The sequence below is a fragment of the Salvia hispanica genome, chromosome 5 (assembly GCF_023119035.1).
Source record: "Salvia hispanica cultivar TCC Black 2014 chromosome 5, UniMelb_Shisp_WGS_1.0, whole genome shotgun sequence".
Classification (NCBI taxonomy): Eukaryota; Viridiplantae; Streptophyta; class Magnoliopsida; order Lamiales; family Lamiaceae; genus Salvia; species Salvia hispanica.
Window position 1 is genome coordinate 31,576,878 of NC_062969.1, and position 18,002 is coordinate 31,594,879.

General features: G+C 32.5%; 1 protein-coding gene and 1 long non-coding RNA gene across 2 annotated transcripts; one reads left to right on the forward strand and one right to left on the reverse strand.

The window, feature by feature from the left end:
* The first annotated feature begins 2,585 nt into the window (after positions 1–2,585).
* Positions 2,586–4,697, forward strand: LOC125189843 (putative late blight resistance protein homolog R1B-8). Its single transcript, XM_048087071.1, has one exon. It carries the CDS (start codon positions 2,586–2,588, stop codon positions 4,695–4,697), a length of 2,112 nt encoding a protein of 703 aa, XP_047943028.1.
* A 9,707-nt stretch (positions 4,698–14,404) lies between these two features.
* Positions 14,405–17,392, reverse strand: LOC125191237. Its single transcript, XR_007171068.1, has 4 exons — positions 17,310–17,392; positions 17,053–17,116; positions 16,229–16,369; positions 14,405–14,763 (listed from the first exon to the last, which is right to left on the reverse strand). It is a non-coding gene; the product is annotated as an uncharacterized LOC125191237 (long non-coding RNA).
* Between the last annotated feature and the right edge of the window lie 610 nt (positions 17,393–18,002).

Sequence of the window (18,002 nt, forward strand, 5' to 3'; positions counted from 1 at the left end):
TAAAACACAAATTGAATTCATTAAATTAGAATTCCCAATAATAGCGATAGTGTACAAGACATATACATCAAGGTAATTAATTTACAAATCTCTTGAACTTTTCGAATTCGTAAAACACACGCATACAGGTATTTATACTGATTTCAATTCATCATGCAGATATATCTATACATATATAAAAGACGAGTTTTGGAAGGATTTGAATAATTAATTGCGCAAAGGATGAAAATTTAATAAATAAAAACTATTATTAAATTCTTTGACTAATTTTTAAAGCAATATAATGAGTAAGCAGTTACAAATTTTTAAATAAAATAATGACCATTTAATAAAATTTGTAACCTCTTTTCTCTTAATTTTATAATTTATGATATTTTAATTCCATGATCTCATATTCTAATTTTGTACCTATAAAATGCATAGAGTTGTGGATGAATTACACACCAAAAAATCGAGTTGATAAAATAATTAGTTGTTCAAACAAAATAAAATAGTCTGCTACCAAATTATGGTTTACTAATAATACTATTGTTAACATTAGGATTTAGACTTAATTGTTCTGGGATACAACTAATTTTATATAGAGAATCTAATTATCTTATCTATAGGTGATCATACTGAGTAAAATATAGTATATTATATTAAGTATATTTTTTTTAAAAAAAATTTGCAGTATTCAGAATTGTAAAGTATCATACAAAATAGTATGTATGTTTCATGTTCCAATAAGCCACGTTTAAAAGTGCAATAAATAAAGATAAACGCTTCAACGTTCAAAGGGGCTATCATTATTCATTAATATAATAATATTAATTCAACCAATTAATGTCATGTTTTTTGTGTAGTTTATCATTTGAATTTTTTTTAGGTCATAATTTTAACGTTTTGAATATTATGAGTTATTATTTATTATTTTATTAAAAGTGTGATTTACATTAATTTTTAGTAGAGAAATATGAAGGATCGTTTTAAACATATTTCTCAAAAGTGTCAATACTTGATATAGTCTCTTTATTGTTGTCCAAATAATTGTGTTTAACTTGATTCCATTTCAAATATGTTTAATTTTATGTCTTTAGGTGTAAAATGAATTTATATTTATTCAATTATTATTATTATTATTATATAGTATATTTTTCTATTTTTTAAATATTAAATAGTTATATTATTTCTTATTTTATTTAACCAATTAACGATTTAAAACTGTATGGAAAAAAAATATTCTGTTGTGCATCGCACGTGGGTTAACACTAGTGTAAATAAATTGAAACATATAATCAAGATTTCATAATCACATAATATCAAGTTAATTAAAAATTATGGTTTCTATAATACGAAAATACATGAGTTCTCAACCATGCTCTGATACCACATGTTAGACATTATTTATCATCATATATATTCAAGACTACATAATTGAATATAAGTAAAGCAAGATCTTTGAACAACATGTATTTCATGTAAAAAATAAACTTAATAGGATCGAGATATACCTTGGCGATCCATAGCGGAAGCGATTGAGGAAGGAGGAGACGATTTCCTCGGACTTTCTTTGGCGTAGTGGCGCAACTCCAACTCCAAGGATTTGTTTCTCTCTCTTTCCCTCGTTTATGTGTTCTCTTGATGTGTGTGATTTGATGGGATCCCACACTTATATTTATAGGCAGAGAGAGGACAAACCCTAATTATCAAACCCTAAAAACCCTTTCCATAAAAGAGGCTATATAATAATATAATAATAACGTTTCTTTTCTATAAAACTTGATTCCCAAGTTTAATGACAATCATAAACGTGATTCCTTACCATATTTGTTATTAAAATATATAGTTATTTTCTTTGATTGTCGTGGACAAACCAAAACTATATATATAATAATATATTCATTTGGTAGGAGTAGGAATTATATGATTTGCCAATAAATTGTAATTAAGGCCATAATTCCATTTTCCTTATTAGTCTTTGAAATTATACGACTAATTGATTTGGCCGATAATTAATCACATGTCTAAGAAACGTCTCATTTAATAATTAGGGAAAAAAGTGTCTAATACCAAGTCAATGTATTATATTAAAAATCCAATTCTATTTAGGATTCTATCACGTGTCACATGTGTGAGACATAAAACTTACATATTATAGATGAGATCAAGTGTCATCCTTCTCCTCCAATTTCTCTCCAACAAAAACAAGTTCAATCTCTCACTCAAAAACTCAACTTCTTGCTGGAATTTCTTGAGGGCGACCAAGTTGATGCATTGGAGCTTCGCATTGCAGATGCAACGTATGCAGCAGAAGATGTGATCGAGTCGTATTTAGTTGAAAATATTCACCTTGCTGCAGCAGCAACAACTCATGATCGTGAAGAAGGTATGCAGAAGATAATACAAGAATTTGATTTGATACAAACAGAGGTGGATGAAGCTAAGTGTCGTCAGCAGCAGAGAGATGTCTCCGATCATTCTGATTTCAGAGCCAATTCTCGAAAGAGGAAGAGTTGCATGGTGGAGTTTGATGATTTGGTTCATGAACTCATGGATAAGCTCGTTGGAGGAGATCTCGATCGCCAAGTCATCCCAATGTAGGGATGGGCGGAATTGGTAAGACCACTCTTTCCACACACGTGTTTCAAAATCCACTTATAAGAGATCGTTATGATGTTTGTGTTTGGGCTACGGTGTCTCAAAGTTATAATATAGGAGAAATTTTTGGCGAAATTCTCGATCAGATAAGAGGGAAGTCAAGTGGCAAGAGTGAGGACGAATTAGGAGAAGAGTTGCACAAATATTTATTCGGTGGGAAATATCTCGTTGTAATGGATGATATGTGGAGTATAGAAGTGTGGGATAAGTTGAAGTTTTTCCTTCCAAAAAACGATAATGGAAGTAGAGTATTGGTAACAACTAGGCTATCAAACTTGGCTTCCGAGTTGAGCGAATCCCATACACTCGATATGAGCTTTTTAGAGGTGGATAGCAGTTGGGAATTGTTCTCCAAAATTGTTTTTGGGGATAAACCCTTTCCATTTGAACTCAAGGAAATTGGAAAGAAAATTTTGGAAAAGTGTAATGGACTTCCTTTGTCAATTGTCGTAATTGGAGGCCTTTTGGCAAAATCCGAACCTACACGAAAATATTGGGAGCACATAGAAGGAAACTTGAGTTCAACTGTGAATTCTGAAAATGCAGAATATTGCTTTAGAATATTAAAATTGAGCTATAACCATTTACCTGCCCATATAAAGCCGTGTTTCATGTATATGGGAGTGTTTGAGGAAGATCGTGCAATTAGAGTCTCAACCCTCATCAACCTATGGGTCTGTGAAGGATTTCTCAAACCCGTAAACAATAAAAGCTTGGAAACAGTTGCAGAAGAGTACTTGAAAGAGCTAGTTGACAGAAATCTCGTTATAGTTCATGAGTTGGGGTTACTCGGTAACATGAAGTATTGCAAGATTCATGATTTACTAAGAGATCTATCTTTGAAAGAAGCTCGAAAAGAAAGGTTCTATTGTGTGTTAAGTCAGGATAGTCTTGGAGGCTTAAGTAAGCAACGTCGGGTTGTTATTCCAAGAGGCATTTCAGTCATCGATCCTATGGAAACTACGTCTGATTCTCGTTCTTATACTTGTCATAATCCTAGATTTTCTCATTTACCGGATTCTATGTTGTTGAGGACAGTGAATGCATATGATAGAACTAGGTATGTACACAATGAGTATTTCCTTAACGACGTGTTTCGATTCGTGAATGCACGATACCTTGCTGTTCGAGCTGCTTCATCGTCGGAATTCCCTTCTTCAGTGAATCTGCTTTGGAATCTACATACACTTATTATTTCATCCAGGAATAACCTAATAGCACCTATTGAAATATGGAAAATGCATCGACTTAGTCATGTCGAATGCGCGTCAGGAGGATTGCATCTGCCAGATCCTCCAAGCCGCGACAACGAAATTGTTGTCATGGAGAATCTACACACGCTCACAGGGGTGAAGAATTTCAATCTGAATGAAGAGGTGGTTAAAAGAATTCCGAATATAAAGAAATTGCGTATTAGGTATGTGGAGTCACTAATCGAGAGACATAACTGTCTGAGCTATCTCGAATGTATGAGAAAGCTGGAAACCTTCCGTTGCTCAATCAAAGAAGGATGTGAAGAGTATCTGCACAATATTAGCTTCCCACACTCCCTCATGAAGTTGACTATCAATGCCTCATTTGATTTTGAGTTGGAAGACATGTTGCAGAAGATAGGTTCGTTGCCCCTTCTTCAGAAGCTCGTGTTGGAACATGGTTTCTTCGGAACATGCACGTGGGAAACATGTGAAGGCCAGTTTCCAGCCCTCAAGTTATTGTCATTGGGGATGTGTGGTGATCTTGAAAATTGGATTATGTCGGACGACTTTCCTCGTCTTCAGGAGATTTGTTTGTATGGATTGAGAAGGCTGACGATGATCCCTGCAGAACTCGGAAGAAAAGACAGCATGAAATCAATTTTGTTGGATAATTGTAGCGAATCAGCAATGAGTTCGGCGAAAGAAGTGTTGGATGAACAAGAGGAGTTTTTCGGGAAGGAAGAAGCGCTTCGTGTTCGAGTTGTATGTCAAAAAAACAATGCTCAAGTACTGCATTATCTGGTGAGCTCCAACTTTCACGTTTCTTTGGTTAGATGGTTCATTTCGATACTAATGAGATAGAAAAATCAAATGATGGTAGAGGGAACCGTGGAAACCGTGGAAACCTCCTAGTATTCCAGATCAGTGTGTGCTTATGTGATTTTTAATTTTTTGTCTTTTTATGTTAAATTATGTCTATAGATTTGTCTTTATGTGTGTTCATTTCTTTTTCTTTCTAATAATGACTTGTATTTGATGCAATTTTATTCTACAGCCACTACTTCAGTTGTATACGGTGCAACTCATTGGGCAAACATTAAAGTGTACTCCTATGATAGTACCAGTGTTTTAAAAATCGGACTGGAACGGCTGGTTAGACCGGTTCAACCTAAAAACAACTAGCACATTGAATCGCCGCGAACCAATGGAATTGGCCGGTCAGACCGGTCCGAACATTAACCAGAAACCGGTTTTTCACTTTTTCAAAAAATGGTTTTAAAATTTGTTGTTGCTAGAACTTGAATACATGACCTCATCTCTAAATACCAACTCCTTTAACACTCCACCACATGGTCATTTTTGAAATATTTTGAATATTAATTATTCTTATACATTAAATCTGAAATTCTTTTTCCACCGAAACTAATAATTCATTTTAATTTTATATTCTTTTATGCAATTGTTAATTATAATATATTTCATATATTTTAATTATACTTTTACAATCACTAATATTTTACAATATAGGAGTTTATAATTATACATAGAGTTTAATTAGGGGTACTTAAACAGTTCTCCGGTTCTCGGTAAACCGGAACCGGAACAGGAAAAACCGGTTCCGATTCCGGTACCGGTTCCAACTTTTTAAATAAAATCGGTTTTGGTTCTGAACCGGAACCGACAGGTTACTAACCGGGAACCGGATTATAATTCAATTTTTATTTTTTAATAATTTAATATACTAATAAATCCAATTTAATTGAAGTTTGTTTTTAATTTACAAAAGAACTTATACAAATACAATATCATTTCATATGATAGAAATTTAATTTTATACTAACAAATTTATGTAATAATTCATTAACATGCGATTTTAACTTGTTTGTGAATAATTTAGTAACTGTTCCGTTATAAACCAAAAAGTCACAACAAGATCAATTATTATTAGAAGTTCCATTGAATATTTGTTTAGCCAAAAAAAGAAAAATGTAATTCAATTTTTAAAACTCATTTAAAAAAAAAATTGCCAAAGTTTAGAAATCCTATTTTTTAATTAAAAAATTGCTAACATAAAGTAGTCCGACCTACTGCACTTGGCATCACTCTTATCCATATATGAATATTATTATATTGTTGGTTTTTACTTTTTATGTACTTATTTGAATTTTTAGGTATTATTTGTTATATTTATTGATGTTGGATTATTATTTTTTTTTAGTATTGAACTATTTAAAATTATAAATAATTTTGAATTAAAATTACACATCGGTTCCGGTTCGGAACCGGAATCGACCGGTTCTTAACCGACTGGTTCCAAACCGGAACCGATCGGTTCCGGTTCCGGTTCCAGTGAAAGGGTTGGCAGCGGAAGCGTACTTAAATCGATTACATAATAATCCTGATCTATTTATCAGATTATTTAGATAAATTCTATTCGCGCAATTATCACATGTATCATGCTCATAACTTGAATTCATACACGTTTTAGCATAATTGAAATCCTAAAACATGTTCCTACGGAGTTAGCCAATTTACCTTTCTGATTCTCCAAAGAATCGAAGATAAGATCTTGATTACTAGACCACGGATCTTCTGACTGGTTCTCGGACAGTACGCTGATATCAGTGTGGGCTGATCTCACCAAAGTACAAGGACTCGAATAATGGAGGACGGAAAAACTGCTCACAGAGGGAGCTGAAGGACAAAAATTCCGTCCTCTTCTACTGCTAGAGGGGGACGAATTTTTAGTCTGTAAAATTGTGTATTCTGTCTCATTTATTCTCCTATTGCACTCCCCATCCAAATTCGAGATTACAAGTAATTCGAGTTTCCAATATTTATCATTATTTATTTCCCGCGCTTAAGATAGAAACGTTCATTAATTAATTAGTGTCTGCTATGAACTTAATTAATTAACATATTTACTCCAAGAGTGGACTCAACAAGAAACACTTATTTATTATTCATAGAGTAATCAAACTCCAACTAGCTAGGTTCCGAATAATAAAATCCTCGTTTCGAGCTCCTCTTGTGAACGTTATCAAACGAGACTCAGCTCGCGCACGATTCAATATAATAGCAATCCTAGCACCTCTAGATATTAATCTACACTACCCAATATGCCAAGATTCTTGGGTTACGAAAAACCCGCACCTATTGGCAAGTCAAAGTAGTGCTCAATCAATACCGTATGCTCAATGCTAACGTACATTGATTAAGAAACAAATTATCAAGACCTCATCTTTCAGTAGATAGCATAAAGACTCGTCTTGCTGTTAGATCCAATTCAATGCTATACCACACCAACGTCATCTTATTTCATTAAGGCTTAGAAATAATCGGACTGATATTGCAACCTTTCACGATAGGTAGTCTAGGCCCATCTAGGTTGTGAAATTCTTATTTTCTTTGTTTAGAACTGACCGTGTTACCTTACAGTGAACGACGCCCACAACCGGTCTACTAAAACAAAGACTTAGACTTTGTTACGTTGGTTATACATTTAAATATGCAATAAACATCCATTAAATGTAAAACATAACAACATTACGACAAAAATAATCTGTTGCATTAATTGAAAAATAAACTATAGAGTTTTGCAGTATCCAATCACTCGAAATGTGATTTCTAGTATACAAACTCTAACATCTAGGATTTATGAAAATTTAAAACCGGTTAACCGATCAACCGGTCTGGTTAGAACCGGAACCGTCTGAATAAGTAGGCCTAAGTTTAATACTAGTTTTTAATATTTTGTATTATAATTTATTATTGTATTTAAACTTAATGTCATTAAATATTATAATACTAGTACAAGACTTGTTTTCTATAATAATACTATTAAATGTATAATACTATAATATTTATTGATAAAACATTTTAATTAAATTTTAGTACTACTATATAAATATATATATATATATATATATAGGGAGATAATCAAAATAAGTATGTGTTTAAATCCAGAAATGCAGCCCAAATCTTGGCCCTAGGATTAGATGATCTAATGGTCAATAATTAACCAAAAACACGGAAGGTCATAATTAAGTAGTTTTAGGTCATATTATAAGATTTGGGTTTATGTCATGTTAAGATCATTTTAGGTCATGCTTTGTTAGCATGACCTAAAAATAAACTAACTATGACCTAAAAATGCCCTATGTATGACTTTGTTCTGCGTTTCTGTATTTAAATGTGGTTTTCATAGATCAAAACCCTATATATATATATATATATATATATATATATAGGGACATGTTAGGGTGTCACCACCCCTTAAAATAACATCATACCACCATTTCTAGCCAATCATTTGTACACGTGGACGAATAATAAGCTGCCACGTGGCAAAAAAAAAATCTGGAAAAAGACGGTCAGCAATTTGCTAGTCTTTATCCAGCAATATTTCTTGTCCATCAATATCCGACACACTATACAACAATCTATAGATTGTTGTGCAGTGTTTGTAATATTGTTGTGCAGCGTTTATAATATTGTTGTATAAGCGATCATGGTGTCATTTTAAGAGGGGTTGTCATTTTAACACAAACCTATATATATAAAATGACAACCCCTCTTAAAGTGACACCGTGACACCACTTATACAACAATATTATAAACGCTACACAACAATATTCAATACGGTAGACAGCAATCTATAGATTGCTGTCTAGCGTGTTGGATATTGCTGTTCAAGAAAAATTGTTGTATAAGGTATTAAATATTACTGCCCGTCTTTTTTTATCCTTGAAAAAAAAATGGGCCATGTGGTGGATTATTATTCGTCCACGTGTACAAATGATTGGCTAGGAATGGTGGTATGGTGTTATTTTAAGGGGTGGTGGCAACCTAACACTCCACGTGTACACACTCCCCTATAGGGGTGTGTTAGGGTCCTTACAGCATCTTAGTGTAAAACACAGCACTAATCACAGCCCTTGGATCATTAGATTGGATGGTTGTGATTAGTTACATTATCATACTAAAAATCTACATTATTAGCCGAGGTACATTATTAGACTAGAAATGTACATTGTAAGACTAAAACTGTACATTATTAAACTAAAATGCTACATTATTATCCGAGCTACATTATTAGTCCAAAATTCTACATCATTAGATGACACGTGGCATTAATCTAACCGTTAGATCATAAGATCCAATGGACTGCAAGTGTTTTGAGTTTTACTTATACTTAGCGTTCTGACCTGAATACATCCCTATATATATATATATATAGGGAGATGATCAAAATAAGTATGTGTTTAAATCCAGAAATGCAGCCCAAATCTTGGCCCTAAGATTAGATGATCTAATGGTCAATAATTAACCAAAAATACGGAAGGTCATAATTAAGTAGTTTTAGGTCATATTATAAGATTTGGGTTTATGTCATATTAAGATCATTTTAGGTCATGCTTTGTTAACATGACCTAAAAATAAACTAACTATGACCTAAAAATGCCCTACGTATGACCGCGTTCTGCGTTTCTGTATTTAAATCTGGTCTTCATAGATCAAAACCCTATATATATATATATATATATATATATATATATATATATATATATATATATATATATAGTACTCCCTCCGTCCCAAAAACGTTGAATCGTATTCCTTTTTACTCCGTCCCAACAAAGTTAAGTCATTTCCATTTTTAACAAAAGACAAAATATCTAATCACTCTTTTTTTATTCTATTATTTTCTTTGTTCTCTCTTATCTTTCCTACTTTTTTCATCTCTCCTATTTTTTTAATATAAATTCTTAATTTCTGTGCCCAAAAGTTTTGTCTCAACTTTTATAGGACGGAGGGAGTATTCCAGTTCAACCAATGGTTCGACTAGTGAACCGGTTGAACCAGTAATCAAGTAACGACGCCGGTTCACTTGCTGGTCCGATTTTTAAAACATTGGATAGTACTATTCAAATATAGTTCTCCCTTCATTTCATAGTAATGGAAGCAGTTCTTTTCGGAACAAAGATTAAAAAAAATTGTGTTAGGTGAGTTAAGTAAAGAGAGAGTAAAGTGGAAAATGAAAAAGGTAGAGAGATGTAGAGAGAATAAAGTAAGAGAGAGTAAAGTAGGTGTGAAAAAATGTGTTGACTTTTACTAAAAAGGGAAATGACTCTATTACTATGGAACGTACCAAAATGGCAAAATGACTATTACTATGGAATGGAGTGAGTAATTAACAAATTCTAACTAATGAAATTAACCAAATACTTAGTACTCTCTCCATCCCATAATAGATGTCACACTTGAGAGATGACACAGGATTTTAGGAGATGTTATTTTGTGTGTTAAGTGGTGAGAGAATATATAATTTTATAATTGATATGAGAAGGAACTTTTTCCAAAAGAGAAAATGTAACATCTTTTGTGAGACAAACTAAAAAGGAAAGTGTGACATCTACTATGGGACGGAGGGAGTACTTTTTAACTACTCCTATTAACTATGATTGGTGTTATGAAACTAAATATTCCATCTACTGTATAATTTAACTTGACCCGAGTTTCATGAAATGTACTAAGTAAGAGCATTCACAATGGAAGGTCCGTCCCAGAGGGCCCTTTCGTTCCACACATGCCACCGCCCTTTTCCTTTTATATCATGAATATATTTTTACAAGCCCAACTCCTTTACCACCGCGTCACTTCAATTGTGTTGACATAATAACAACCTTAATTATACTTAAAAATTAAAATTTCATTTATTTAATACTCCATTCAATTATATATTCAGTAAACTAATTAATAATATTGTTTATTATTTTTTCAAACCAACTAATTTATTCTAATATTCTATACATAATTTATTTACTAAATACAGTAGTATTTTATCCTACACTAAGGGCTCATTTGATAAGAAAGATAGGATATAAGAAGATATGCAAATGAAGATAAGAAATGCGGGCTTCTGATTAAGATAAGCGCAGATGAAGCTTTTTTTGTTATTGTTTGGCAGACAAAATATTATATAGATTTATATATTTAAAAACACGTAAATTGGCCTAAAACCCTTATTTTTAATTACTTATTAGTTGTTAATAATCTAATCATGTAGTAGTAATTAATTAAGAACACTTCAATGCCTCCCCCAAAATTGAAAAAATTGGAATAATTTCAAGAACAACAGATAATGTGTCACACTCCAACCCTTATGACGTAACCTAAACTGTCACACCCCAACCCTTATGACTTATGCACTTACTATAAATAAATTCAAAATTTAAAACAATTAACCACATTTCGAGTAAATGAATCTTACATATTATATAGTTTCAAAAACCACTATTTATCAAGTACATATTTCAAACATTTTGAAAAGCAGTAGGACCCTCTCACCACTCTATATGCTACACATTTATCTACATGCAAAAAATGATGAGGAGGAGAAGGTTGCCAAAACGCGTCAGCCACCGAACCTGATAACAAATGTAGTTCTTGCGACCCACGTCAACCAAAAATTTCACTGATATCTTATTCCTAAAAAATATTAGTGGTTTATATGAGCCACAACTCAGTGTATATAAACCTTGCCTTCAATTCCACATCTCAAAATCAAACATATTCTTTAATCAATATATATAACAATAACCAACAATTATTAGAAACAATTTCATATACATATGCATATGCCACTCTGTTCAATTTATTATTCTGTGACTAGTCAAGCCTGGTATCTGCCCGAGATTTCCATTGTATACGACCTGCAGGTCCCTTTTAATTATTTGACCTTTCCACGAAGGCCCCTCTTTGATTTGATCTTTCCACGAAGGCCCCTCTTTGATTTGACCTTTCCACGAAGGTCCCTCTTTGCATATTTTCTTTGACCCGTAGGTAGGTCCATTATCATTGTATATGACCGTAGGTCTATTGCCATTGATATCAGATCCAGGGCAAGACTGTCACATATCCTCTTTAATCCCATGATTCGAATGATTGCAATACCATACATCAAACATATCTACTGCACCAAGTACATATCCATATATTTCCATCAATTAACTCCAATACTATAGGTAAACATATCTATTGCACAAATCACATATCCACATCATATTACACCATCAATATCAAATAACACATCACCATTTCAACTCACATCATATAATTCAAATATTCACTCCAATTTAACACATAGCAATCAATCACATAAAATATGTAAAATTAAAAGTGTGATTTATATACACCTGATTAAGATAGATAATACACTCCAATATCTGACTCTACTTCCCAATTCATATTATTTGACCCTTCTTTTCTGCTCTCGTTCCTTCTCAACTTTCTTTTGGCAACTAGTATAGGTAAACTATTCTTCTTCTTCTTCTTCTTCCTTTCTTTTTTATCATCTCTTTCTCCATATTTTTCCGTCGGCTGCCACTAGCCACTCAACTTATATATTTCATGTTTTAGCTAATTTTTTGATATTATCACATTGCCGACTTAGCTATATATATTTTAGTTAATTGGGTGACACATATTTACTTATTTATGCATGTAACTAAAATTGTCCACGTGTGTATATATATATATATATATATATATATCTTAGTGTCTATTTCCTTCTTAATATCAACCATTAGATGTAAATGGTGGACGGTCCAGATGATGATTTAATAACTAATCCCGTGTTGCATTATTTCATATATTTGGTGCATTATAAGGGTAATAATGTAAAAAAAATGGAATGACACACGATTCAAAACCGCAGGTGCGAAAATTAAGTGGTATTATGATTGACCTTCTATCTTCTCACTCTCTCTCTCTCTCTCTCCCTCCAAACCTCTCACTCCTCAACCCACGATCAAAATTGGTTGCCCCCAATTCCCCTCATTATCAAAACCCTAGCCGCCACCCAAATCCACGAAACACCACTGAAATCGGTCGCCCCCAATTTCCCCCGCCGCGGAAACAACCTTCGGTCAACGGTTCACCGTTGAAGTGTCTCTCCCTCCATGCGCGACCACCTAGTCGACAATTCACTATGTTCGACAACAGAGTAAGGTTATAAAAGCTTCAACTTTTGGTTAGTTCCCGTCTAATCATCGATTATCGGCGTTAAAACACAACCTAGTCGACGATTCACTGTGTTCTTCCGAACTATGTCATTATTTTCACAAACCCTTGGTCGATGTTTGCGTAGTTCATTAAATTTTGTTTTTTGTTACGGTTCTGTCATTATAGAACAATGTAGTAATTAATTATTCCTTCAGACATATGGTTTGGTGGATTTTGTTGAGGAAATCTAATTGTTTTTTTATTGTGGTTTTTCTGCCATAACATGTATGACGAAAAGAGGAAGACCATATGAAAGCCAACCCACCCAGAATTCAAGTGAGATAACTCTGGACTTTGCCATTGGTATTCATTATTTGTTCTGTACATTATATGGATTGGTATACATTATGGTTTTTGGTTGAGTAAACGTTATATAATTTCGTGCATTATTTGATGAATGTATACATTATTGTAGTAAGTTTTGTGCATTATGTTTTTGATTGAAGCTACATCCATCTATTTGATAACATGACTGTAAATGAATGAATTTTTATATTCATTTGTGCATTATTTGCTGTCATTTGGTGTACAAAAGTTTTTTTGTTGTTTTAATTTTCATTTGTACATTATTTGCTGCTATGTGTACATTACTGTAGGGAGTGGTGTACATTATGATTTCAGTTTTAATTCAGATGCATTGGGTTTAAAAAATGTCAATGGTTGAGAGAATGTAATATTCGTGGGTGCATTATTTAATTACATTTGTACATTATACAGTTAGTGTTGTGCATTAATGCTTGACAGCAACGAAGCAGCCAAGGTTGGACATTGACGAAGTGGTGATGATGTTCTTCCAATTGCGATTGTGCAAATGTTCAGGGATAGATTGGCTGAGCAAAGGGTCGAGACTAGTACCTCTCATGAAGGCGCAGAGTAAAAGAAGCCGAGGGGGTAGAAAGTCGACCATCTCTACTGTCGACGGACCCCGTCCGAGTTCTTGAACTGTTTAAAAACCCTGACTCCACGGATAATGATCGCATACGATATTTATATTACTTTGAACTCTTTGTTTTTTTTTTTATAATTGATGTTGGAAGGGAAAATAGTCGACTTGTGGTTTGGTCTGTTTTGAACAATTTCTAATGAGTATGTTTACTTGCAAACAGAATCATATTTTGGTACTAGTGTATGATGTCGTTAATACAAAACATATAATGGATGTAAAGTATCGAATAATGTCACGTTACTGCTTAATAATGTAAAAAAGGAAGAAGATAATGCAGAACAAGTTAACTGGATTTTAATATTAATGTACAACAAAATGAAAAAAAATTATATAATGGATGTAATTAACCGAATAATGTACAGAATGGACTTAGTAATGAAATGAATTGGAATAATAATGTACAGTAAGTTGAGTCCTTGTGAACAATAATGTACAACTTCATGAATAATAATGTACGTTAACAGTTTAATATTATGTTTAGTGTACAGAATGTGTCTAATAATGAACTATACTCGAATAAGTGGTTGTAAACAATAATGTACAACTTCATTAACAATAATGTACATTAACTGAGTAAAAATGTAAAATTATTATGCATAAAATGTTGACAGTGGTAGGACTAATAAGACTAAGACAACAAATTGAATAATAAGACTAAACCGAAAAACAAGATACATCAAGATTTCCTCTTGCCCTTACGAAGCTCTTTCTCCTTCGCCATCTCTTTAAGCATTGGACAGTTTCTAGGGTCGTGATGTCCCATCTCATCGCACGCCTCACACCGTCTAAGAGGTCTGGTAGCCACCTTTATAGTCTTTTCCCTCTTGGAAATCAAATGACTCGCGGAGCTGCTAGCGTGTCACTTGATCTTCACCACATCCGGAGGATGGACTAATAAGACTAAGACAATGGCCACTGTGAAAAAATCACAAAAAAATATTCTCAACAAACATATACATTACAAAAGAGAAATCGTCCATTACTGAGTTAATAATAACCATTACACAGTACTATACGTACATTACCCTAGACGAATGACTTAAACTCGTTCACTTTGGAAACGGTTGTGGAACTCAATGCGTACTACACCCTAGCCCCAAGGATTGCTAAACCCTTGGGGATGAACGAAACGTAAGCCAAATAATCAAACACGACAAAAATCTGTGTTGAAACCATGAGATTGTAAATATAACCTTATTGCACGATAAATTTGTGTTGAAACCCTTGGGGGATAAAGAAACATAAGCCAAATAATCAAACACGACAAAAACGCTGATAAAACCTCATTCCAATTAACGAAAACTCCACCAAAATGGTTTTCATGTAAACAAATCAGTTTAATAATCAACATAGAGACTACTTAAATTACCTTCTTCCATTGTTGAAGAAAACGCAAAGGATGCACGACTACTCTAATAAATTCGATTTTGTACAAGGAGATAAAATCAAGGGAATTTTCGAAATAATTTGTAGAACACCGGTGGTCTTCAATGGAGACTGTTAGGAGAATAAACAATGAAAGAGAAGAAGATTTGTGGAATCCTAGGAAATAACCGCTGCAATCTTTTGATGGAGAGAATTAAGTAACTTACCATAACCAACTCAAATGTTAATACCATTTAGGCCCTTTTCGATTTTTTTAATGATTAAAATTGAATTAATCAGGCTCTATTTTCGGCCATAGAATCTTGAATATGGAGGGCCGAGATTGAGATGGAAAGAAAATAAAAAATGAAAAAAGGATGTGAATACATCCCTCTATATATATATATATATATATATATATATATATATATATATATATATTATAAAGAAGAGCTGGAGCCTATTTCTATTTTTATGTAGGCCACTGAGTATAATATTTATTTGTAGTATACTATTTATAGATGTATAACTTACTAATTTTTTTAATGTATTTATACAATATATACATATATTTTCACTAAACCATGTCACCACCACATCCACATAATTAGTTTATATATACTATACTACACTATGCGTACGTATACCATTCCATTACTATGATTTCGTTAGCTTACTTGAATATATTTATGTATACTTTACATATATAATATAGCTATATCATATTCTGTAATATCCACTTAATGTACTTATAAATTGAAACACAATAAAATGTGCAAAACATCATAAAATGCACAAATATATGATGCATATTTTGGGTCATGGATGTCACAATACCTAAACTGTCACACTCCAACCCTTATGACTCCTGTACTTACGATAAATAAAATCAAAACTTTAAAAGAAATAATCCACACATCAAGTACATAAAGCACACATATTATAAAATTTAAAAAACCACCATATATCAAGTACATATTTCAAAATATTCTGAACCATAGTGGGACCCTCTCACCACTCTATATACTGCACATTTATCTACATGCAAAAATGATGAGGAGGAGAAGGTTGTCAAAACGCGTCAGCTGCCGACCCTGATAACATGTGGAGTTCCTTTGACCCACGTCAACCCAAAAGTTTCACTGATATCATATTCCTAAAAAATATTAGTGGTTTATATGAGCCACAACTCAGTGTATATAAACCTTATCTTTAATTCTACATCGCAGATATCAATATATTCTTTAACCAATATATATAACAATAATCAGCAAATATTAAAAATAATTCCATATAGATATGCATATGTCACTCTTTTCTGTTTATTATTCTGTGACAAATCAAGCCTGGTATCTGTCCGGGATTCCATTGTATATATACATATATATATGACCCGAAGGTCCATTGCCATTGTATATATGACTTGTAGGTCCCATTGTCATTGTATACATATATATGACCCGAAGGTCCATTGTCATTGTATATATGACCCGTAGGTCCATTGCCATTGTATATGATCCGTAGGTCCATTGTCATTGTATATCAGACCCAGGGCATGACTGTCACAGATTCTCTTTAATCTAATGATTCAAATAATTCCAAAACCATGTGCAAACATATCAATTGCATCAATTACATATTTCTATCATATAATTCATTTACAATATATAAAATATATCAATTGCACCAATCACATATTCATACCATATTCCACCATCTATATCAAATAACACATAATTATATCAGAGTCACATCATATAATCAAATTATTCACTTTATTTAACACCTAGCAAAGAAGCACATAAAACATGTAAAATTAAAAGTGTGATTTATACATACCAGATTATGATTAGGAAAACTTACTGAACCACTGAATCCGAGTTATAATTTACAACCCTTGATCCTATAAATTATAAAACGCAAGATTTAATTGGAGAAAATAATTTATTTAACTACTATCTACATATAACCAAAAATATATATATACATCAAATATATAGATGCAATCATACGCATGACTAAAATAAAATCGAAATCATACGCATGATTAAAAATCAAAGTGTATTGTATAAATTGAGATTAAATAAACTTCTCACCTATATGCCCCAAAATATTTCCTTACTTTTTTTTTCTTCCGCTAACCTCTTCTAACCCCTTCTAATATCTCTTTTTCTAAAAAAAAATTGCGTATAAAAATGTATGATTGTATATAAATGTTAACGTTGCACTGGCCGACTTAAACCAACAATTTGGAATGTTATTACTCCAAGTGGCAATCGTGGTGCTACGTGTCCTACAACATGAGTTTACAAAAATCATTTAATAGTCAAAATTCAAATGTATAAATAGAGTTAGTAATTAGGAGATTAGTCGTACTTAATTTTGTGCCTATATGTATAAGAACGTGTATATATATATAATTAATGCGCAAAATACTTTCACAATTCCATGCACTCATTCACGTTAGTACATATGCGCGCACACACACACATTTAAATAATTATGGCATATATACACTAATTTTATTATACAATATATACACATTCATATTTAAAATTCTCGTGAATCAAAACTATCTATATATTCGACTATATCGACTCGATCATAAAAATAAATATATTCTTTATGACACACTTAATATCTCTGTAATATAAATGACAATATAATATGCAATGGCGATATAATATGATAATATGCAAAATAATGCAGGTTTCGAATTAGGGATGTGACATAATGTTTCCTCTATTAATTCAAGCAAAATTTTTGGAAAATCAAATAAGCCCAGATCA